Raw genomic sequence first — 25,484 nt, 5'->3', positions numbered from 1 at the left:
CTGTGGAATCCCTATTTTAGTACAAGAATGAGAGGTGACTTTCTTAAAACATACATTATTCTTAAAGGATCTGGCAAGGGCAGATGTGAAAAGTATCCCCTTGTGGGAGAGTCGAGGGCCAGAGGGCATAATTTCAGAATTAAGGGTCACACATTTAAAACATAGATGTGGAGAAATTTCTTCCCTGAGGATTGTGAATCTAAAGACTTTTTTTTACCGCAGAGGTCTATTGGTGTTGGTTTTTTTAGGTATATTCAAGGCTGAAACTGTCAGATTTCTAACAATTAAGGAATCAAAGGTAATGGGGTAAAGGCAGAAAAGTGGAGTTGAGAATTATCAGGTTATCCATGATCTCATTGAATAGTAGAGATTCGATGGGCTGAATGACCTATTTCTGCTTCAATGTCTTATGGAATTGCCTGAGATTTTGAAGATTCCAGTGGGTTATTCGTTTGCACCTGTTACCCTCCAAAGGTCTCCATTTAAATCAATGGATTCAGATGGTTCTGATAAAATTAAGTAAACAGATACTTAGGAAAAAATAAGGTCATTCAACACACAGTATAACCTTTGGATAGCTGTCCAAATAACCCGTACTTACCTCTCACACCCACAGCTGCATCTCCCCTGGAAGACTTATACTACACCAATCCTAGTTCGACAGTATCACACCTCACCTGACCCCTTTGTCCTCCACCGACCACTGCTTCCCTTACTCTGTACCTGCTCTATTCCCCCCCACTTCCCCTGCTGTTTAATATGCCTAGCTCTCCCTCCATTCCGTACCCAGACCCCTCCCCCTGCTGCTGGATCCCGGCAACCTCCCCCAAATCAATACAAGGATGGCACGATGGCTCAGTGGTTAACACTGCTGCCTGACAGTGCCAGGGACTCAGGTCCAATTCCAGCCTCAGGCAACTGTGTGGACTTTGCACATTCTTCCCATGTCTGTGTGGGTTTCGTCTGGGTGCTGTGGTTTCCTCCCACAGTCCAAAGATGTGCAGTTTTTGGAAATTAGCCATATTAAATTGCCCACAGTGTTCAGGCATGGGTTAGGTGGATTAGTCATGAGAAATGTAGGGTAGGGGAATGGGTCTGGGTGTGATACACTTCGGACGGTCATGTTGGGCAAATGGCCTGTTTCAATACTGTATGGATTCTATAGTAATACCCAATCTCATGATTGTCTCACTTCCTGCTGCCCTTGTGAGCTTGCACTTGGCATCCTCTCCATCTGACAGCTTACCTCCTACACCCTTGTCCTTTCAGCACCATAACCCTCACACTTTAATATGTGCTTATCTTTTGACAGCAGCTGTCAATGTGGCTGTCTGTGATTCTGGATATTCACATCCCTGAGTGTGACAGCTCACTGTTGTGAAAAGGGCCTGTGATTTCCATTCCCCTGGAAGTCTGTACTACAAAAGAATTGTCAGAATAAAAGTACAGTTCCGCATTTTGAAGAAGCCCTGGTCAGAATAATCTCTCAGCAATGTGAAGCTCCTTCTTTACACTGGAGAAAAATAGGGGCAAAATGGCAACTTGTGTGAGATTGTCACTCCTCAGAAAATCAGGCATTCCGTGTCAGATTTGGGTGGTGCAGTGGCTCTGTGGTTGGCACAATGGCCTCACAGCACAAGGGATGCAGGTTCGGTCTAGCCTTGGGCGGCTGCCTGTGTGGAATTTGTACATTCTCCCTGTGTCTGCTTGTTTCTTCTGGGTGTTCTGGTTTCCTCCCACAGTCCAAAGATGTGCAAGTTAAGTAGATTGGATGTGTTAAATTGCACATCGTGTCCAGGGATGGGCAGGATAGTTGGATTAGCCATAGGAAATGCAGGGTTGCAGGGAAAGGGTGAGGATGGTGGATCTAGGTGGAATGCTTTTCAGACGGTCCATGCGTGCCTGATGGGCTGAATGGCTTACTTCTACACTGTAGGGATTCTATGTGTCCTCCTTGTTCTAGACATTTCCACAAGAGGAAACATCCTCAGAAAGCAGTGGAGGCAGCTTGGGGGATTTGGAGCAAAATGACGCTGCAACCAGCAGAACCAATTAATGATAGCCAATTGCAATTTTATGAAGGACAGTTGTGAGTGGCGCAAGACAATTAAACAATAAATGGAAGGATAGAAATTTCATGCAAAACTCAGCATATCTGGGAGCATCTAAGGGGAGAAAGCAGAGTTAACATTTCAAGGCCAGTGACTCTCCATCAGAACTCATGGTGAAAAGTCACTGGAGTTGAAACATTAACAGATGCTGCCAGACTTGCTGAGTTTCACCAGCAATATCTTTTTTTTCAGATCTCCAGCACCCACAATTCTTTGTTTTATTATAATGAATGGCAGGAGCAAGGTCCTCAGAGACCTCAGTTTTGTGAAGGTCAGAGGTGAAGCAAAAGTGACTGTGTTTTTGTTGTGAATGTTTAGTTTCTCTGCTTTTTTCCCCTATCATAGGTAGATAACCTCAAATGTTTCCCGCATTATACTCCATCTTCCACATTTCTGACCACTGCAAAGTAACTTACCTAGTCTGTGTCAGACATTCAGTCCCTTTAATCATATTGAACAAAGGCTACAATGAGGAATACTTGAGTAGCCCAATATCTAACATGGAGGACAATCTCTCAACCTCAGAATACTGGTTCAGGAGTTTTTCAGGGCAGTCTCCTAGGGCCAATCATCTTGAGCTCCTTTATCAATGCTATTTGCTCTATTATAAAAGCAGAATGGGAATGCATGCTGATGATTGCTTAGTTCAGTCTTATAATAAGTTCCTCAGATAATAAAACAGATTATGCCTGCTTGCAACAATACCTCGAGTTCAAGCTTATGCTAATAAGTGGCACAGTGCATTCATGCCACAAAATACCCAGGAAATGGCCATCTACTCTTGACATTCAATGGCATTGACATCTTTGAAACACCCGCCATCAATATCTTTCTATTGATCAGAAACTGAACTGTGCACGGCATGTAAATAACATGGCTACAAGAGCAGGTCAGAGGCAAAGATTTAGTTCATTTAGTTTCTCTCTAAAACTGTTCAAAAGGCACAATTCAGTCAAAAGCCAATTATGTTTTATGTTTTGGCAATATGTAGGTTTTATGTGTGTAACACACGTTTTATTTCCAAGTGCTGCAGAAATATCCACTCTCTGGCTTCCAACTTCTTGCTTTTGAGAATGCCCAGTGTGCAGATTAATCACAAATGATGGAAATGAATAGCCAGAAAAGTCTAGAAGACTTAAACTGCAGACACAGAAAAGCATGAAATAAAAACAAAATTGACACTTGTATCGTCTCTATGGAGAGCAACATTGGGTAAATAATTCAGGTTGACTGGCCCTTCTGAAACCTGTCTGGACATTGATCTCAAACATTAACTCAATCATTTTCTCTCCAGACATCATGAGAGACTGATTGAGTGTTCCCAGAGTTTTATGCTTCTTTACAAACTCAACAACAAACGGGTTGGGAGCAGGGTTAGTTGAGTTAGACATTCAGTCCTGCTCTGCCGTCAATAAAATCATGGTTGATTTGGTTATTCCATATTTTTATCCACCCTGACATTCTCTCACCCTTTGCTTATCAAGACCTTGTCTACTTTATTCAAATATTCAAAGTCTCTGCTTCCATCATCTTTTGAGAGAAAAAGGGAAGCCTAGTGGTTCAGTGGTTAGCGCTGCTGCCTCACAGCATCAGGGTTTAATTCCACTCTCAGCCTGTGAAGAGTTTGCACATTCTTCCCATTTCTGCATAGGTTTCCTCCCAACGATGTGTAGGCTGGGTGGATTGGCAATGGGAAATACAGTGATAGGAGTTTCTGGGTGGGATGCTCTTTGGAGTAGGTGAGTTTACCCACAATGAGCTGAATGGCCTGCTTTCGCACTGTCGGGATTCTATAAAAATAAGTTTGAAAGACTCCTGACTCTCTTTGAGGAAAAATAGTGCTCCCCCTTGTTTTAAACAATTAATTCCAGTTCTAGATTTTCCTGTAAGAAGAAACATTCTGTCCACATCCACCCTGTCAAGACTCCACAGGATCTTGTATATTTCAATCAAACCACATCTAAGTTTTCCTAACTATAATGATGCAACCTTACCCTGGCCAACTTTTCCTTGAAAACACAAGCTGTTCCAGGCACTGGACTCGTAAACCTTCTCTGAATTGTTTCCAATGTACTTACATCTTTCCTCAAATAAAGAGACTAATACTGTACACAACACTCCAGATCTAGCCACCAATGCCCAACACAACTGAAGCAGCACCTCCTTACTTTTGCATTCAATGTTCCTCTCAATAGATAATAACATTCTATTAGCTTTTCTAATTAGGATCTATAACTGCGTATTAACCTTTTAAGATTCATGCAAAAGGGCAGCCAGACCACTCTGGTTTTGCAAGAGAATTTGGTCCTGTGGAATGCTCCTCCTGCAATATGTGAGAGCGCATGGACACTTCAGTGTCCACAGTGACCATATATGCAGGAGATGTGTTCAGCTGCTGATGCACTCACTATGGAACGTCCATGATGTTGAGGACGTGGTGCATAGCACATTTAGTGAGCTGGTCATACCTCTCCCCTCATCTCTGTCCAAACCCCAAAGGATCTTTCCACATCCAATAGAAATTTACCTGTACCTCTACCAATATCATCAACTGTGTCCGTTGCACCCGATGTGGTCTTCTCTACATCGGGGATACAGAAAGCCAACTTATGGATCGTTTCAGAGATCATCTCTGGGACACTCGCACCAACCAACCCCATTGCCCCATGGCTGAACACTTTAACTTCCCCTCCCACTCCACCAAGGACATGCAGGTCCTGGGCCTCCTCCATCACTAAACCCTTACCCATAAGAAAGAACACCTCATCTTCTGCCTTGGGACGCTGCAACCACACGGGATCAATGTGGAGTTCACCAGTTTCCTCATTTCCCCTCCCCCAGCCTTATCTCAGTCCCAAGCCTCCAACTCTGCACCGCCCCCTTGAATGGTCCTATCTGTCCATCATCCTTCCTTCCCATCCATCTGCTCCACTGTCCATCTTTGATCTATCACCTTCTCCCCCACCTTCATCTACCTATCACATTCCCAGCTCACTTCCTCCCAGCTCCATCCCCTCCCATTTATCTCTCAGCCCCCTGGCCCACAAGCCTCATTCCTGATGAAGGGCTTATGTCTGAGACATCGATTCTCCTGCTCCTAGGATGCTGCCTGACCTGCTGTGCTTTTCCAGCACCACACTCTCTACACTGCTATTAAAGGCGGAGAAGTGTTGGGTGACCACCCGGCAGAGAAGTAAGCATGGGCAGGCAATAAAGGAGTCTACTGTGGCCATCCTCTCTCAAACAGATATACCATGTTGATTACTGTTAGGGTTGGCACCTCAGGGAAAAGCAGTGACAGTCAAGTTTCTGGCACTATAGTTAGCTCTGCTGAATAGCAGGAAAGGAAAGTTTTAGAGAGCACATTAGTGATAGAGGCCTGGATTTTGAGGGGAATTGATAAGCAATGGTATGACCACAAATGGAATTCTCAAATGGTGTATTGCCTTCCTTGTGCCAGGTTCAGGGATGTCTCAGGGATGCTGCAGGACATTCTGGAGGAGAGTGAACCATTGACAGTTGTGGTACATATCAGTACCATTGAAATGGATTTTTTAAAAATGAGATCGTGAAAGAGAAAGTTATATAAGTTTTTAAAAAATGTGGCTCAAGCGCTGATCTCTGAGGCACCATTCCTTACATCTTGTCAACTAGAAAATAACCTATTTATGCACATGGTCTGTTTTATGTTTGCTAGCCAATCTTCTATCCATGCTAAAAGCTGAGCTTTTATTTTATACAATAGCCTTTAATATGGCACTTTATTCAATGTTTTCTGCAAACCTAAGTACAGTACATCCACCAACTGTCCTTTATCCACATGTTAGTTATTCAACGAATTCCAAGAAATTGGGTAAACATAATTCTCCTTTTAGAGTCAGAGAATCATAGAGCATGGAATCAGGCCCTTCAGTCCAACTCGTCCATGCCAACAAGATATCCCAACCTAATTTAGTCCCACATGCCAACACCTGGCCCATACCCCTCCAAACCCTTCCTATTCATATCCCAATCCAGGTGCCTTTTAAATGTTGTAATCATACCAGCCTCCACCACTTCCTCTGGCAGCTCATTCAGTTACACGTACCACCGTCTGAGTGAAAACGTTGCCCCTCAGGTCTCTTTTATATCTTTCCCCTCTCATCCTGAACCTATACTCTCTAGTTCTGGACTCCTCCACCTCACGGAAGAGATTTTGTCTATTTATCTGATCCATGCCCGTCATGATTTTATAAACCTCTCCAAGGTCACCCCTCAGCCTCTGACACACTAGGGGAAAACAATCCCAGCCTATTCAACGTCTCCCTGTAGCTCAAATCCTCCAACCCTGGCAACATCCTTGTAAATCTTTTCTGAACCCTTTGAAGTTTCACAAAATCCTTCCAATAGGAAGGAGATGAGAATTGAACACAATACTCCAACAGTGGCCTAACCAATGTCCTGTACAGCCACAACATGACCTGCAAATCCTGTACTCAATACTCTGAGCAATAAAAGAAAGTAAACCAAATGCTGCCTTCACTATCCTATCTACCTGTGATCCTCTTTCGAGGAGCAATGAACTTGCACTCCAAGGTCTCTTTGTTCAGCAACACTCCCCAGGACCTTACCATTAAGTGTATAAGTCCTGCTAAGATTTGCTTTCCCAAAATGCAGCACCTCACATTTATCTGAATTAATCTCCATCTGACACTCCTCAGCCCATTGTCCCATCTGATCAAGATCCTGTTGTAATCCGAGGTAACCTTCTTCACTATCCACTACACCTCCAATTTTGGCATCATTTGCAAACTTACTTACTATACCGCTTATGGTCACATCCAAATTATTTTTATAAATGATGAAAAGTAGCGGACCCAGCACTGATTCTTGTGGCACTCCACTGGTCACAGGTCTCTAGTCTTTTGCAAAAGATTATTGAGTCAGCCTGATTACCTTGAATTTTTCTAAGTGTCCTATTATAACACATTTCATAAGGATTTTCAATACCTGCTCTATGATGGGCTTTAAGTTAACTGGCCTGTAATTTCCAGATTTCTGTATTCCTTCCATGATGAATAAAGGAGTTACATTCACTATTTTCCAATCTGGAAGCTTTCCTAAACTTAAAGAATTTTGGAATGCCCAGAGGGTAATACCTGGAAATGAACGTATTGACCGTGCATCAGCTAGCTCCATAACCACTCAATTTAAGATTTTGAAAGTGCAGTTCCTCTCGTACTAAGATGGATTAGTATTGCAACAACACAATCAGCTGTAGGGTAAAACTAACCTGTCTCATGATGGTCTTATCCCGGCCTGCGTTCCCTATAAGTAGGTGAAAAATCCAATGCTTGCTGAATTCTGCTTTACACTGATAGAAGAGCTGAAGTTGAAGGATCCAGAAGTGACCCTACCACAAATGCCTGGTTGCCACAAGCCAGTTATCCGTGAGGTAACTTCTCTAACACCACTTGCTTAAACACAAAAGATCGGAAGGATCATGAGGCTTAAATCCTCTATGTCACTAAAGACTGAAAGCATGATCCCTGGCTGATCCTGAATTTCAATTCGACTGAGAAACTTATCTGGCACCTACTTTGCTGTTCAAAACAGGCAACAACTACAAATCTATACTCTTGAATCCATGTATCTGCTTACAACTGTTAGTTAAATTCAATTTTAATTCAAACCAAGATTTGCTACTTAATATATTTTTCATTGTTAGCCAATTTCAGTTTGAGATTGTTACAAAAGTGATAATTTTGTTCATATACTTTTCCCAATCCACACTAATGACTTGTATGTTCTAGCATGAAATTTGTTAGTGCTGATAGACAGTTGATCGGGCAAAGTTGCAGTCAGTGTGATGGGTTGAAGTGTGCCTATTTTAATACAAGAAGTGTCAGGAATAAGGGGGATGAACTTAGAGCTCGGATCAGTATTTGGATATCACAGGGGCAGGAATGGTTGTCAGATGTTCTGGGGTTTAGATGTTTCAAAAGGAATTGGGAGGGAAGTAAAAGAGGTGGAGGACTGGCATTGCTAATCAGGGCTAGTATCACAGGTGCAGAAAAAGAAGTTGTTGAGGAGGGCTTGTCAGAGTCCGTATGAGTGGAAGTCAGAAACAGGAAAAGAGCAGTCACTCTACTGAGTTTTCCACAGACCCCACAGTAGCAATAGAGACATGGAGGAGCAGATTGGGAGGCAGATTTTGGAAAGATGCAGAAGTAACAGGGTTGTTGTCATGGGTGACTTCAACTTCCTTAATATTGATTGGAACCTGCTTAGTTCAAATACTTTGGATGGACCAGTTTTTGACAGGTATGTCCAGGAATGGAGATAGGCTGACTAAAGGGGAGGTCATATTGAATTTGGTGCTTAGCAATGAACCAGGTCAGGTGACAGATCTCTTAGTCGGAGAGCATCTCGGTGATAGTGATCATAACTCCCTGACCTTTAATATACTCATGGAGAGGGATAGGAGCAGATGGTATGAGAATGTATTTCATTGGGGGAGGGGGAATTACATTGCTATTAGGCAGGAACAGTGGAGCATAAATTGAAAACAGATGTTCTCAGGGAAATGAATGAAAGAAATGTGGAGGTTGTTAAGGGAGCACCTGCTGGAAGTGCTGGATAGGTTTTTCCCACAGAGGCAAGGAAGGGATAGTAGAATGAAGGAACCATGGAGGGCAAGAGATATGGAATATCTAGTCAAGAGGAAGGAGGAAGCATACTTAAGTTTGAGGAAGCAAGGATCAGACAAGGCTTTAGAGGAAGGAACTGAAGAATGGACTTGGGAGAGCTAGAAGGGGGCATGAAAAAGCCGTGGCGGGTAATATTAAGGAAAACGTCAATGCGTTTTACACTTATGTGAGGAACAAGAGGATAGCCAGAGTGAGGGTAGGGCTGATCAGGGATAGTGGAGGGAACTTGTGCCTGGAGTCAGAGGAAGTAGGGAGGTCCTTATTGAATACTTTGCTTCAGTATTCACTGGTGAAAGGGACTTCGTTGTTTGTGAGGACAGCATGAAACAGACTGATATGCTTAAACAGGTTGATGTTAAGAAGGAGGATGTGCTGGAAGTTTTGATAAACATGAGGATAGATAAGTCCCCAGGGCCAAATAGGAAATACCCAAGGTTGCTACGGGAAGCAAGGGAAGAGATTGCTGTGTCTTTGGCAATGATCTTTGTGTCCTTACTGTCTATTGGAATGGTGCTAGATGTTTGGAGGATGTTTGAATAGGGATAATCCTTTTAATTCCCAGGGTTATCCCTAGTCCCTTTTGTTCAAGAAAGGGAATAGGGATAACCCTGGGAATTACAGACCAGTCAGTCTTATGTCAGTGGTGGACAAATTATTGGAGAGGATTCTGAGAGACAGGACACATGTTATTTGGAAAAACATAGTTTGATTAGAGATAGTCAGCACGGCTTTGTGAGGGGCAGTTCATGCCTCACCAGCCTTATTGAATCCTTTGAGGATGTGACAAAACACATTGATGAAGGTAGAGCAGTGGATGTGGTGTATATGGATTTTAGAAAGGTGTTTGATAAGATTCCCCATGGTAGGTTCATTCAGAAAGTAAGGAGATATGGGATACAGGGAAACTTGTCTGTCTGGTTACAGAATTGGTTGGCCCATAGATAACAGAGGATGGATGGAAAGTATTCAGCCTGGAGTTCGGTGACCAGTGGTGTTCCGCAGGGATCTGTTCTGGTTTGTAATTTTTATAAATGACCTGGATGAGGAAGTGAAAGGGTTTGATCGTAAGTTTGCCGGTGACACGATGCTTGGATAGTATGGAGGTCTGTTGTACGTTACAACAGGATGCAGAGCTGGGCTGAGAAGTGGCAGATAGTGTTCAACCTGGAAAGGTGTGAGGTGATTCACTTTGGAAGGTTAAATTTGAATGCTGAATACAGGGTTAAAGGCACGATTCTTGGCAGTGTGGAGGAACAAAGGGATCTTGGGTCCATGTCCATAGATCCCTCAAAGTTGCCACCCAAGTTGATAGGGTTGTTAAGAAAGTTTGTTGGCTTTCATTAGCAGGGGACTGAGTTTAAGAGCTGTGAAATTATGCTGCAGCTCTAGAAAGCCCTGGTTAGACCACACTTGGAATATTGTATTCAGTTCTGGTTGCCTTATTGTAGCTTTCGAGAGGGTACAGAGGAGATTTACCAAGATGCTGCCCAGACTGGAGGACATGTCTTATGAGGAAGTGTTGAAGGAGCACGGGCTTTCTCATTGGAGCAAAGAAGGATGACAAGTGACTTGATAGAGGTGCCCAAGTTGATGGGAGGCATAGATAGAATGGATAGCCAGAGACATTTTCTCCAGGTGGAAATGGCTATCATGAGGGGCCATAATTTTAAGGTGATTGGAGGAAGGTTTAGTGGAGATGTCAGATGTAGGTTCTTTACTCAGAAAGTGGTGGGTGCATGGAATGCACTGTCAGTGGTGATAGTAGAGTCAGATACATTTGGGGCATTTAAGCAACTCTTGGATGGGCACATGGAAGATAGTGGGCGGCACGGTGGCACAGTGGTTAGCACTGCTGCCTCACAGCGCCGGAGACCCGTGTTCAATTCCCGCCTCAGGCGACTGACTGTGTGGAGTTTGCACATTCTCCCCGTGTCTGCGTGGGTTTCCTCCGGGTGCTCCGGTTTCCTCCCACAGTCCAAAGATGTGCAGGACAGGTGAATTGGTCATGCTAAATTGCCCGTAGTGTTAGGTAAGGCGTAAATGTAGGGCTATGAGGGAGAGGGGGTCGTGTCTTTTTGTGGCTAGCTGGTGTTTGTGTATCCTGGTGGCTAACTTTCTTCCTGTTTGTCCTACGTAGTGTTTGTGGCAGTCCTTGCATGGAATGTTATAGGTGTCGTTGGTTTTGTCCATGGGTTGTACTGGGTCTTTTAAGTTTTTTAGATTTTGTTTGAGAGTGTTGGTGGGTTTGTGTGCTATTGGGATTCTGAGGGGTCTCAGTAGTCTGGCTTCAGAAATTTCAGAAATGACAGCCAGACTACTGAGACCCCTTGGAATCCTAGTAGCACACAAACCCACCAACTCTCTCAAACAAAAACTAACAAACTTAAAAGACCCAGTACAACCCATGGACAAAACCAACAATAGTTAAAATAGAGACTGAAAATGAAATGTACTAGTGTTCAAGGCTATCCTAAATTTGCCAAGAGCTTTCATTTGTATATCATTATTGGATTATTTAGTTCAATCGTTCAATTTTAGAAAATAGCTCAAAAGGTAGAATCTTTGTGTTCAGGCCAATATCAGCAGATGAAGCAGAGTAGTTACTAAGATGGTCGAAGTGTAAAACTGTTTTCCTCAAAAAGAAAAATATGGCTGTGGACCACATCAATGATTAAAAATGTGCTCACCCTGCTTTGCTTGTAATTTGTGTTAGTGACCTCAAATGAGGTCAACTTCAAGTTTAGTATCACCACAAATTCAACAAATGATGACATCTTTAAAAACTGAAATCTAATTAGTTGAAATGCAGGCTGTGCTTTCCTCCTCACTGTGAATATTTCACATTTTCTAACATGTCAAGTTTGCTGTATAAGTTCAAGCTAAGCCCAATATATAAACAGGTTCAGTTTCAAGAATATTTGATACTGTTACATGATTTCATGAAATAATAACACTTAATTTTAAAGTTTGAGTTATTGAATTTTAAGTTTTACAGACTTTTGTGTATTACTACCTTTGGGGTGCTTTTGCACTAAGTGTATTGTTCATTCAGTATTACATTACAAAAAGTATATTCTTACTCAATTGCTATTTTTTAAACAGGGTGAAATAAAGATCCTGAAATTAAAGAATCTACGTCCTCTGGATTATGCGAATTATAGTTGCATTGCATCAGTCAGAAATGTTTGTAATATCCCTGACAAGATGGTTTCATTCAAGCTCAGCAATGCTACAGGTAGGTAAAGTCTCACTTTAAATACAGCCATGTAGACAAATGATGCATGTTCAGGCACTTTGTTCCTCTTAATATTCAATCCGCATCCGCTGAGTCCTTTTTGATTTATGGTACTTTAGCAATAGCCCTGTAAGTTCACAATGTGCAGCACCACCCATGCACAATGTGGTAGGCTGCTGGAAGGAACCAATTATCCAAATCTATTCAAATGTTTGAGAGCTGAGATGCCCACTATCTATTTACACTGTGTCTTTCAGGCTAGCTGTCAAAGTAATGCACCAGTTTTTGTATGCACCTGGATGCACAAGAAAGGCAGTTTTAATATAATGCAGCTTCAGTTACATATATTGAACATTGTTTCTTCTGAATCACTAAACACTATCACGGTGATCTGCAGGTGAAAGTAGCAACAATGGATTTCACTTATGTTGCACCTTTAACCAACCAGAGTGTAATAAAACAAAATTTGACATTGAGTTAATTAAGGGAATACTATATTCGAGCAGGTAACCTAGCTCTTGACTAAAGTGGCTGCATTCTAAGGTGCAGCTCATTGGAGAAGAGAGAGAGAGAGTGAGAGAGATGCAGAGAGATTCAAGGAAACCATTCTAGAGGGTGAGTTATGGATGCCTAGGAGAATAAGCTCTAATGAAGAAAGATGAAAACTGTGTATATAGTAGACTCAACAATAGAGAAGTTCAGAAATTTGTAAGTGTTGTTGGATCGAAGGAGGTTGCTGAGATCAGGAGTGGCAAAGCCAGGGAATGATTTGAAATCAACAATGATAGTTTTTAAAAATTCCGTGATTGTTGGACTAGAATCAGTGTAGGTTAGCAAACAGTGTTCCTATAATGGATAAGACTATAGCCTTGTCACGAATGCAGAATCGATCTACGTCTGCAAACCTATTCACTTCAAAATCAGATCCATACTGTTAATGGGACATTGGGCAGTTTCAGTACATGTCATGATACTATGCATTGTCTCATTGAATGATAAACCTGATTCTATATCTGCTCCACTGATTTATCCGTTTGTGTGACTTTTGGTGAAAGCATATTCTAATTGCAGTTAGGTTTGTTTGATTCAAAATGTTTTGACACAATTCAGCATATAGACTAGAGTGACAGCATTCGCAGTAACATATGATTCAATCATCATAAATTGGCATTAATATCATTTTACAGCTCTAACACGTCATTCATTTCAGCCTCCCACCTCAACGTATATAATTGTATGGTGCCTTACAATTCTACTGCATGCAATTTATTACCAGCCTCTAGTCTTAGTGTAAAGTATTTGGCTGCTATCTTATTCCACTCATTAAAAATGCACAATGTCAATGTCTGTAATTAACTTCAACCAACAGCTCTAATATATGCTATTGATTATTACCTTCCAGCTCAACTTATATCATTGACTGTCAGCCTAACTATGTAACTTACTATGTTAGTGTGATGGATGTGTCGGAGCTTGGCTTATATTTTTTGCTCAGGGCACTGGAATTTTATGAGCATTGTTTAGTATTATTCAATACAAATTGTCAAGTAACTTAGCTTCAAAGCACAGGCTTTGCAGTTTAGAGCCCTGCAGGGTTATTGCTGGACTACAATAAATCTACACAGTGAAATTTACTTAAAATGGTCATCATTGCAGAATACACAGCTACTCTTCACAAATAGATGGTTTTGAAATGTAGTTACAGGCCAAAGTCAATGCTGTATTGACAAAATTATAGATGAATGGTCACTAAAGGGTCTATGTATGTGAATATACATGGTTTTTGTGATCTTTAAGGTAATTTTCATCATACAGATTGCTTTCAAAGAAATGGTGAACATTTCATAAATAGTTTGCTATAATAGATTGGGAGTATTGGTGTGTAATGGAAACAATGTTTTCAGAGAGTTAGCAATTTAAATATATTTTAAATGGTTCTCTAGGATTACACCATAAAATGCAGAATATTACAGGAACAAACTAAAACACGTTTAATTGATTTATAACACATGTTAAAGTTATCTTAGAAAGTTTACAAACAATGCAGCATTTAATCTTTTGATAGATGTCAAATGTTTCTCATGGTTTAGCTTTCTATTGCACAACACTATAGGAGAAAAATTAAAATGCATAAGGTATAAGATTGGAGAAGAGGGTAAATGCCAGGGTTTTAAAATTACACTTTATGATACTATTATGTACAGACTTACCCCATTTATTTCTATACTCGCTTAGCATTGTAACTCATTTTTTTTTAAAAAAGGTATAAACCTTGTACTGAAATATCAGTAAGGACTTTCAATAACCAACTGATTGTTTATACATGGTGTACTAGGTCATCATTTCAGGATCATGGATTTTAAACCATGACTTTTTAGTATCAGTAACTTCTGCCAGTAATTTGGTAGAGTTTCTTTTTGGCTGGACAGTTGGAGTCAAATTTACGTTGTAGTTGAAGTTATGCTCGCAGTAAGTGATGTTGAGTGTTTGAGCACAAAACTGGTCAAGGCACAGCTAAATTTTCAAATAACAATTTCTTCCCATCTCATTCAAAAATCCCTTTCCACATTGGGAGCAGATGTTTCAAATTCTGTAGAATTTTTAGACTTTATACCTGAGAAGACTCTAGGCAAAAGATATACCTCATAATTTCTTGCTTGTTGATGACTGTTGCCAGTTCAGAGCTGGAAATGCAGTGTAACATGGTCTTGCCCTCCTATAAATCCAGCTTCAGCCTTATGATCTCCATGAAGAACACTGGAGTAATTAACAGCCTGCTCTATGAAAGCCTTACTTGGATCTCAAACTCCCTGGCCAGATGTTGTCAGCACATAAATTCACTTACCTTAGCTGTCTCTACCTGTCCATAATGATGATGAGAAAAATGCAAGAACTGGCAAAGCAATTGTATCCTTCTTATACTTTATCCAGCAGTCTGGAAATGAGGGTGAGTACATCTGTAAGAAACACTCCTACCCACTCTGCTTTCTGCATGTGAGGCTTAGACTGTACCAATATTAGGCTGAAAAGCTTGACCCCTTTTCTGTGAGCTACCTTCAAAGTTTCTGAAGGTGAGACAGCAGGACAAAATACAAAAAACTGAGGTCCTCACCCAAACTGACATGCCAAGTACACGCCATAGTATCAGCCACAACTGGGGTGGGATGGTCATGCAATAAAGTCTGTGTACCTGTACCACATGGACAGCAGCAGTTCAACAAGAGATTTCACTACCAACTTCTTAACAGAATAATGGGGAAAGCTCACCCAAGATCATTACACTGGTACAACCAAACTGAATGTGCCTCCTTTGAAAGTAAGCAGATCACAATTAGCAAGAAAATGCAAGGGACAGGTAACCCAGGACCAGATTATTCAAACTACAGCCATCTGTAGGATCCCCTCCTCTTTGCAGCCAAAGTTTCTGGGCGCAGATTAGCCTCAGCAATCACTTGTGTATACTCCAGAACTCTACCAAACACAAACAAAAACAGAAATTGCTGGAAAAGCTCAGCAGGTCTGACAGCTTCTATAGAGAGAAGTCAGAGTTAATGCTTCAGGTCCAATGACCCTTCCTCAGAATACTGTCAGTAGTTAACACACTCAGCTTCCCCTTGAAGGACAAGTAAGAAGGAGCTTCTGTGCAAATAAAATTTTCTATGAATCAGTGGGTTGAGGGAGGGTTATTGTGTGGGTGCAATTCATGAAGCAAACAAAAACGCCCTGCAGGATAATACGTGTTAGCAGCACTTGTAACTGCAAATTCTATGAGTAATAAAATAACACATTCTGATGGTTGAAACACAAGCTAGAATTAGAGATATCAGTGGGTTATAACAATGAAATGTTGAGTCACTAGATGTGTGATAAGAAGGCAGTAAATGGATACTAACTGACACTATTGTAGGAAGGTGCTTTCAACTGTAATCGCTTCTTTGTCACAGTTACGCACATTTCTTTTCAGGTATTAACAACAAAAAAAAACACATCTGATGAAGAAACAGAACTCATTTTTAAAAATTATGTTGTTGTTATCAGAGCTTTCCATTGCTTCTGGTCCTGGGTTACCTGTCCCTTGCATTTTCTCGCTAATTGTGATCTGCTTACTTTCGAAGGAGGCGCATTCAGTTTGATCTTGGGTGAGCTTTCCCCATTACTCTGTTGGCTGGCACAGTTGCTCAGTGGTTAGCACTGCTGCCTCACAGCGTCGTGGGCCTGAGTTTGATTCCAGCCTCAGGTGACTGTCTGTGTGGAGTTTGCACATTTTCCCTATGTCTGCATTGGTTTTCTTTGGATGCTCCAGTTTTCTCCCACAATCCAAAGATGCGCAGGTTAGGTGAATTGGGTACGATAAATTGCCCAAAGTATCTAGGGTCGTGTAGGTTAGGCATATTGGTCAGGGGAAAATGTAAAATGTGAAAATGACAGGGTTGGGAAATGGGTCTGTGTGGGATACTCTTCGGAGGGTCAGTGTGGACTCACTGGGCCGATTGGCCTGTTTCCACACTATAGGGATTCTATGATTCACTTCAAATGGTTCTACACTAACAATTATTAATTCTTAAGCTACATGGAAACTGATGTGGGCAGGAATTACTTCACTGTACATTTTCAGTCTCTTTACCATCATGTGTCACTCTGAGAGTATCAATGGAGATGATGAGAATGAATAACCATCCTGTCACACGTCAGTATAAGCAGATGATTAAAGTACAAATTTGCTACATCTTCAGAAGCATGGGAGCATACAAGTATGAAAAGCCCACCAGTCTTTTACTCATTTGTGTGTTTAGTTTTAGTCCAGCAGTGAATTGGTGCATATTTTTCTTCAGAGAGCTCCATGTTTTGGGATCTGTTTCGTGTTTCTTCAAGTGTATTTATTATTTGCAAATGCCTGGGTTAGGTGCTCTTTGGGCAGTAATGACTGCTATTTTGAAAGCTGAAGAGGCATTTAATTTTCAAACTGCTGCCAAACCTTTAAACTGCTAATTTTGTTGTGCCCTTTATACTGAACAGACTGGAGTGATTCAATATGCATTGCATGAAGGGCAACCTTGCATTCTATTAGAATGTAACCTTCTGAGAGTCACGTGGCAGTTCAATCTTTTAGTGATGTGGGCATAGGGAGTGTAAGTACCATTCTGTGAATTATGTTACCAAGGCTGGTGGGAAATAAAGTCAATAAAGCCTGGAATCACACAACAGGCCATTTAACAACGACGGAGAAATATAGGCAGGTCTATGTTTCATATGCTAGCTGCCAGTTCACACCCTCTCATTAAAAGCATGAAGAATATACTTTTTTATAATTGTAAAGAAACTCTAAAATGGCACTTACTGAATCAGCTTATTAGCTGAAACTGAGCAAAATTCCATAGGTGATCATGTGTTTTTAAATCTTTGTGGTTACGTTGTATTTTGCCCCTTCCTCAAACTGACCTATGGGTAATAGAAGTGCACATTATTGCATTCATAATATATGCAAAAATGGAAGGCACTTTGGAATCAAAATGCATATCTTTGGCATGAAATATCTCGTTTAAATATTGCAGCACATTCACCCCAAACGACTCCACACAATGATCCAATGTTAACAATCTTGCTTTAGAAAAGAAACAACTGCATCTGTGGTGAACATTTAACATCACATAAGAGGAGGTGAGCAATATCTTGTTCGGATTTATATCGCGCCTTAATACTTAATATTTTCTCATCAGTCCGATTTTTTAAAAAAAGACAGCGAATAGTAGAACACATTTTGGAAGCAATGTGCCTCACATTGTCCATTCTTCTTACTTTATGCATTATGGGAGCTATTTGTGGAGGTTTCATCACCTGACCTATCACATTGTTTGGGAAATCAGTCTCTGAACTCTGGAGATGGCAGGCCAATCCTCCAAAACGTTGAGGGCACATTTTTGTGGACAATTTACACACTGGACTAAAGCAAAATAGATTGATGTTGCTATTTTGTTGTAACATAGTTAAGAGTTAGGTACTGATTACCATCGGAATGTATATCTGGCTGTGCTACATTTACTGTTGGGTTGCAACTACATACCAAACCATGACGTTTTAGACCACCAGACACATTAAAAAACTGCAGGAAATATGTTCAATAATGCTCCAGTATTATGATCAGTGTGTTCCACCAATAAATGTATATTTGAAAAGAAAATATCTGAAATTCAGTTATTTCCTAAAAGAATGGAGCCACAAGATTCCATGATTGGAAGCAAATTAATTGTTATTGTACAAGAATCTTACAAAAAAACATTAAATACTCTCTTGAGTAATACAGTGTTTCGGCCAGAATCAACTCAATTTAAACACAACTTAACCTTAATAGGCAATTTTTTGTCCATTATATATAATAGATTATACATTAAGTGGAAGACACAGAAATACTCAGAAGATACTCAGACAGAGCTTACAAACTGGCCTGGAAATTTACTCAGCATATTTATTGTCACTCACAGTCACAAAGTCCTTCATAATGTTTTCTTCTGTTGTACTTGCCTTGTTGCCCACTTCATTTGTCAGGACCCTAAGCCTAACCTGTGCTCACTTCAAAGGCCCTTTTCATCTGTCTCCAATATTCCCCACCACCCAGAGCTCTCCCTTTGGTCTTTTTTTGGCATCCAATCTCTCATTGAGAACTGGCAACATGACATTGGCTGCTTTAATTTCTCTGTTCCCCTCACTTGGCTGACCTGTCTCCCTCTGAATTTGCTACACTCTGTTCTCTCCGGGCTAACCCTGACTTTGTTATCAAACCTTTGTTTAGAAGGGTGGTGCTGTTGTCATCTGGTTTGCTGACCTGAAGCAGACTGAATGTCAACTCTCAAACACTTCCTTCTCTCTCCCCTAGACATTTCCAGGATTTGCCAGTTACCTCGTCTCCTCCAGAGTTCTCCCATGCATAGCTTCCTATTTCAAATTCCTCCAGACAAGCATAGCCCACTTCTACCTTCTTCCTGATTGACTGATCCATTTGATTTATTGTGACGTATACAGTGAAAAACTTTGTGAGCAGCGCAGGCAGATCATAATAAGCAAGGACATACAGATCATAAGGTGAAATACACTTGGACAGAGTGAGGCATACAGGTTACACCATACAGGACTATATGCAGCAAGATCAACATTAACATGATAAATGCCATTTGAAGTTAGAGAATCCATTCATTAGTCTAATAACGGCAGGGAAGAAGCTGTTCCCGAGCCTGCTGGTGCGTGTGTTGAAGCTTCTGTGTCTTCAGCCTGACAGAGGAGGTTGTAAGAGAGCATTACGGGGATGAAATGGGTCTTTGATGATGTTGGCCACCTTTCTGCTGCATGAGAGCTGTAAGTGGAGTCCATGGATGGCAAGTTGGCTTACGTGATGGTCTGGGCTATGCACCCGGACAGTACGTTTTCCATGGTAAAAGTTGATGAGGGTCCTTTTGGAAATGCCAAATTTCCTAAGCTGCCTGAGGAAGAAGAGGTGTTGTTGTGCCTTCTTGACCATCTCATCTACATGGGAGATCCAGGACCTGATTGTTAGTTATCGTCACTCCTAGAACTTGACGCTCTCCACCCTCTCAACTTCCAATTCATTGGGGTGTGATCTCCTCCTTTCTTTCTGAAGTCAATGATCAGTTCTTTAATTTTGGTGATGTTATCATTGCACCATGTCACCATCTCCTTTCTGTATTCTGACTCATTGTTGTTAGATATCCGTCCTCCCACACTGATGTCATCTGCAAAGTTGTAGATGATGTTCATTTGAAATTTGACGACACAGTCGTGGGTGTACAGGGAATACAGTAGGGAGCTCAGAACACATCCCTGGGGGGTTCCAGTGTTGAGTTTTAGTGTAGAGGAGGTGCAGTGGTCTGTCTTCATTTTTTTGCGGTCTATAGATCAGGAAGCTGAGGACTCAGTTCCAACGGGTGGAGCTGAGGCCTAGGTCTCAGAGCTTTAAGATCAGTCCGGAGGAGATAATGGTGTTGAAGGTGAACCTGTAGTTGATGAACAGGAGTCTGACGTAGGTGTCCTTGTTTTCTCGATGTTCCAGCGATGAGTGCAGGGCCAGGCAAATGGTGTCCGCTGTGGACCTGTTTCACTGGTAGGCAAATTGTAGGGGGACTGAGACAAGCTGGGAGATTAGAACTGTCGCGGGCCATGAACAGCGGGACATGCAGGTCCTTGGACTCCTCCAGTGCCAGACCATGGCAACATGACGGTTGGAGGAAGAGCGCCTCATCTTCTGTCTGGGAACCCTCCAACCACAAGGGATGAACTCAGACTTCTCCAGTTTCCTCATTTCCCCTCCCCCCACCTTGTCTCAGTCAAATCCCTCGAACTCAGCACCGCCTTCCTAACCTGCAATCATCTTCCTGACCTCTCCGCCCCCACCCCACTCCGGCCTATCACCCTCACCTTGACCTCCCTCCACCTATCTCATTTCCAAAGCCCCTCCCCCAAGTCCCTCCTCCCTACCTTTTATCTTAGCCTGCTGGACACACTTTCCTCATTCCTGAAGAAGGGCTTATGCCCGAAACGTCGATTCTCCTGTTCCTTGGATGCTGCCTGACCTGCTGCGCTTTTCCAGCAAGACATTTTCAGCTGCTTTATTTTGTGTCCTGTTATGTTGTTTAGGCCTTGCCACAGACAGCGGATGTCTGTATAGTTGGTTTGGGCCTCTAACTTGATCCAGTTCTGCCTCTTGGCATCCCTGCTGGATTTGCAGTGGTCATATCTGGATTGCCTGTATAGTTCTGTGTCATCTAACTTGAATGCTGCATGCCTGGTCTTCAGTAGGGAGTGGATTTCCTGGTTCATCCATCTCACAGTGCGTTCCATGCACCCACCACTCTCTGCATAAAGAACCTACCTCTGCCTATCTACTCTACCTATGCCTCTCATTACCTTGTATGCCTCTTTCAAGTCACCTCACTTCCTTCTTCTCTTCACTGTGAAAAGCCCGAGGTCATTCAAACTCTCTTCATGAGACAAGCCCTCTAATCCAGGCAGCATCCTGGTAAATCTCCTCTGCATCCTCTCTAAAGCATCAACATCCTTCTTATAATGAGGTGACCAGAACTTAGAGTCATAGAGATGTACAGCATGGAAACAGACCCTTCGGTCCAACCCATCCGTGCTGACCAGATATCCCAACCCAATCTAGTCCCACCTGCCAGCACCCGGCCCATATCTCTCCAAACCCTTCCTATTCATATACCCATCCAAATACCTCTTAAAAGTTGCAATTGTACCAGCCTCCACCACATCCTCTGGCAGCTCCTTCCATACACCACCACCCTCTGTGTGAAAATGTTGCCCCTTAGGTCTCTTTTATCTCTTTCTCCTCTCACCCTAAACCTATGCCCTCTAGTTCTGGACTCCCCAAACCCAGGGAAAAGACTTTGCCTAGCTACTCTATCCATGCCCCTCATAATTTTGTAAACCTCTATAAGGTCACCCCTCAGCCTCCGACACTCCAGGAAAAACAGTCCCACCCTGTTCAGCCTCTCCCTGCAGCTCAGATCCTACAAGCCTGGCAACATCCTTGTAAATCTTTTCTGAACCCTTTCAACTTGACGCAATGTTCCAAGTGTAGTCGAACCAGCTGCAGCAAAACCTCCTGACTCTGAAACTCAATCCCCCTGTTAATGAAATCCAAAACACTATACACCTTCTTAATAACCCTATCAAGGTGGGTGGCAACTTTGAGGGCTCTGTGTACATGGACACCAAGATCCTGCTGTTCCTCCACACTGCTAAGAAACTTGTCTTTAACCTTGTGTTCAGCATTCAAATTCAACCTTCTAAAATGAATCATTTCACACTTATCCAGGTTGATGTCCATCTGCCACTTCCTAGCTCTGCATCCTGTCAATGTCTTGTAGCCTGTAACAACCCTCAACACTAGCCAATAACTCCACCAACCTTTGTGACATCGGCAAACTCACTAACCCACCCTTCCATATCTTCCTCCAAGTCATTTATAAAATCTACAAAGAGCAGAGGCCCAAAAGCAGATTCCTGCAGGACACGACCGGTCACCGACCTCCGTGCAGAATACTTTCCATCCACTACCACTCGCTGTCTTCTTTTGGCCTGCCAATTCTTTATCTAGACAGCCAAATTTCCCTGTATCCCATACCTTCTAACTTTCTGAATGAGCCTTCCATGGGGAACCTTATCAAAGGATCTTTACTCTGTTTTCTGCTGAGTACTTGAACACGGTCCAGTCCACCAACTCCAAGCAGTCCTAGAGATGGTCTTTCGCTACTTCGGAGTAGCATTACACTTCTCTTTGTGAAGGGTCTTCTCGGTTCAGCTTCTGCTTGTGAGCTGGGAGGAGGAACACAGTGATTTTCTGCAGTGTCGGTGGTGGATGGAGCAGTAGGATCTTTGTTGGTTGTGTAGCAGTGGTCCAGGGTGTTCAGTCCTCTGGTGGGGCAGGGGATGCGTTGGTGGGACTTTGACAGCACCCTCTTAAGGTTGGCCAGGTTGATGTTGCCGGCCATGATGAATAAGGTCACAGGGAATTTCATCATCAGAGTTTTGCGGCAGTGTAGATTTCATCCAGGGCATTCTTCATATCCACCTGGGATTGTACATAGACTGCTTTTAGGATGGAGGAGATGAACCTACACGGCAGATAGTAGGGATGACATTTCACTGTAAGGTATTCTAGGTCCAGGGAGCAGTGGCTAGCTAGGGTCGCCATGTCTGAGCACCAGGAGCTGTTGATCAGGAAGCATAACCCACTGTCCTTTGCCTGACATGAGGATGCCGTGCGGTCCATGCGATGTACAAAGAACCTGTCAGCTTGCAAGGCACAGTCAAGTATGGCAGGAGTGAGCCATGTCTTGTGAAACAGAGCACGCAGCCAACTCTCATTTGCCTCTGGAAGGTAAGTCACACAGACAACGAGGGACACTAGTTCAGCTGGGACAATACATCTATCCTGGCACAAGCTAAACTAAGGCACATATGGGAATTGCTCGAGGCCTGGCATTCAAACCAAAACTCCATCAACAAACACATTGATTTGGCCATTTACCAACCTCTCAGAAAAAGAACCAGAAGTGATATCACCCACTACAACAGACCCAGACACACAAACAGAAAGTGGGACAGTACACCAGTGCTTCAACGAAGGCTCACTGATGATGCTACCTAAAGTGGTGATGAAACATCTGAGCACTAACCTTCCAACTCTGTGAGCAAACTTACAATCTGAGCTCTTGAGGCGAGTAGTTCAATACATTAAAAACATGGGTAGAGGAGAGCAAAATAATTACCCTGTCGCTTAGCAACAAGATGTCCAATGACAGAGGGAAACAGGATAATAGTCAAATTACTTTCAAAAAGCAGTGTGCTTTTTCAGTTTCAGTTGGAGAGAAGAAGGTCCTTCAGAAGACTTGAGTGGCTAATGTGTCACAAAGAGAAAGGTTCTAGAAAACAGAGGATAAGGAAGAGGAGTATCATGAATCTATCTTAAGAAATAAGATAGCAATTTATTTGTGGGTCTAAGGAAGAGGTATTAACTAAAAGGAAGCAACAAATGAATGCAGAAAAATTCCTAAAAATAAACTAATTACAGTCCTTGATGGAATAAGGGTCTTTAGAATGCAGATAAAGTGACTTTCACTGAGGTTTGAGAGTTTGAAGGTGCTTGTTGTCAGTTAAAAGATGAATCTTTATATCTGATATTTGTAATAAAGTTTTTTTTCATGCCGTTCTTTTAAAGAATAATAATGTTTATGTTTTTGTTTTCTTTTGAATGACAAACTTTTTATGTTGTTTTGTTTAAAGTATGTTAGCAGCCATCTTAGAAAAATGATCAATGACTGATCACCAAGTAAACAGAAAGCTAAAATTACATTTATGATCTAACAAACCAGGTTTTACTCTGAAATCTGACTTGTCTAGTAGTACCATCAGCTGGGATCATAACACTTGTTCAGAAAATCAACAGCATGAACTGACTCTTACCTCAGCCCAGAAACTCATGTTACTGAGTTGGATGAATTGACTTTGGCGGAAGAGGTGAGCTGAATTGCTGAAAATCTCTGACCTGATTTTTATTGTCAGTCCCATTCATCTCACAGTTGTACATAAATTCTTACCTTTTCTTTTCTGACCTCTAAAGGAGCTAGCTGACCTTTCCCTCTTCACCAGGTGCCTGTTAAAATTTCTAAAAGTACTTTATTGCGTGAAATTCCGAAATGACTTTGCAGCATCAGCCTCACAATTTATCACGAGCAGTAGCTATGCATTATTTCTGTGGAAAATAATTTTAATTTGCACATTTCAATCAATTTTTCTCTTGTTATTAGTGGCACTAATTTGGATTGATTTATTTCAATCTAATTCAACATTAAAACCATTTAAAATGCTGTTTCTGCTAGTCCCCGTAGTTTTAAAGATATCATACCTTTGATTCTAGAATACTTGTGTGATGGAATCATAGTTTTAAAACATTACAGTGTAAGCCAATTCTCCAATGGGAATGATGAATGCCAAATCTGCAAGATAGAGACACAAGACCCTACCACTTAAGTGATAGTATGAATAACATCTTGAGACAAACAGCCAACACAGATTCTTAAGGTGTTCAGTTGAATTACGGCAGTGATCATTAACCTTATACAGTTTAAATTATCCAGAACAAAGTTAATGAATGTAATGGTTATATTGATCTAGAGGCAAAACACTTTCAAGAAGGAAGGATGGTCTTTAGTTACATAATTCATAAAGAGTTATGAATTGATTATTAATGGAATCTATATCCAGAGCATCACATTTTCTGTTTCAGCTGTTGAGTAATAAGCCTCCATGCAACCACATGAAGAACCGGAGGAAATACGCTTGATGAAGTACAAACATTTGAGTCTAAAAGGGTGATTATTCCTTACTTGCAGGAACTAAAAGACATAATGAATGTAGCAGCCACCAAGAACTCACTTGAGATATATATTCCTCAAACCACATATTTAGTATTTAAGCTGAGCAAATACCTATGTTTGCAGGTTGATACGGTATAGAATTAGTCAGTGTGAAAACAGCAAGAATTATTGCAAGGTTTATGAAGGTTTGTAGCTCAGGTTGAGGTTTAGAGTGTAGGTTTGCTCGCTGAGCTGTAAGTTTGATATCCAGACGTTTCATTACCTGGCTAGGTAACATCATCAGTGGCGACCTCCAAGTGAAGCAAAGCTGTTGTCTCCTGCTTTCTACTTATATGTTTGTCCTGGATGGGGTTCCTGGGGTTTGTGGTGATGTCATTTCCTGTTCGTTATCTGAATTAAACTCCATCTGCCATTTCTCAGCCCATTGGCCCATCTGATCAAAATCCTGTTGTAATCTGAGATGACCTTCTTCGCTGTCCACTACACCTCCAATTTTGGTGTCATCTACAAACTTACTAACTATACCTGTTATGCTCACATCCAA

General features: G+C 41.8%; 1 protein-coding gene across 9 annotated transcripts in view; it reads left to right on the top strand.

Annotated features, from left to right (window-relative positions):
• Window positions 1-25,484, top strand: part of mdga2a (MAM domain containing glycosylphosphatidylinositol anchor 2a) — a 932,327-nt gene that overhangs the window by 346,973 nt on the left and 559,870 nt on the right. For all 9 annotated transcript variants that reach the window (XM_043697342.1, XM_043697346.1, XM_043697340.1 and 6 more), the window contains exon 5: window positions 11,903-12,035. In XM_043697342.1, coding sequence (XP_043553277.1) covers window positions 11,903-12,035 — 133 coding nt within the window. The remainder of the gene's footprint in view (window positions 1-11,902; window positions 12,036-25,484) is intronic.

This window comes from Chiloscyllium plagiosum, chromosome 10, assembly GCF_004010195.1.
Source record: "Chiloscyllium plagiosum isolate BGI_BamShark_2017 chromosome 10, ASM401019v2, whole genome shotgun sequence".
NCBI classification, from domain to species: Eukaryota; Metazoa; Chordata; class Chondrichthyes; order Orectolobiformes; family Hemiscylliidae; genus Chiloscyllium; species Chiloscyllium plagiosum.
The sequence above is the reverse complement of the archived record's forward strand: the minus strand, read 5'-3'. Positions and strand labels throughout refer to the sequence as shown.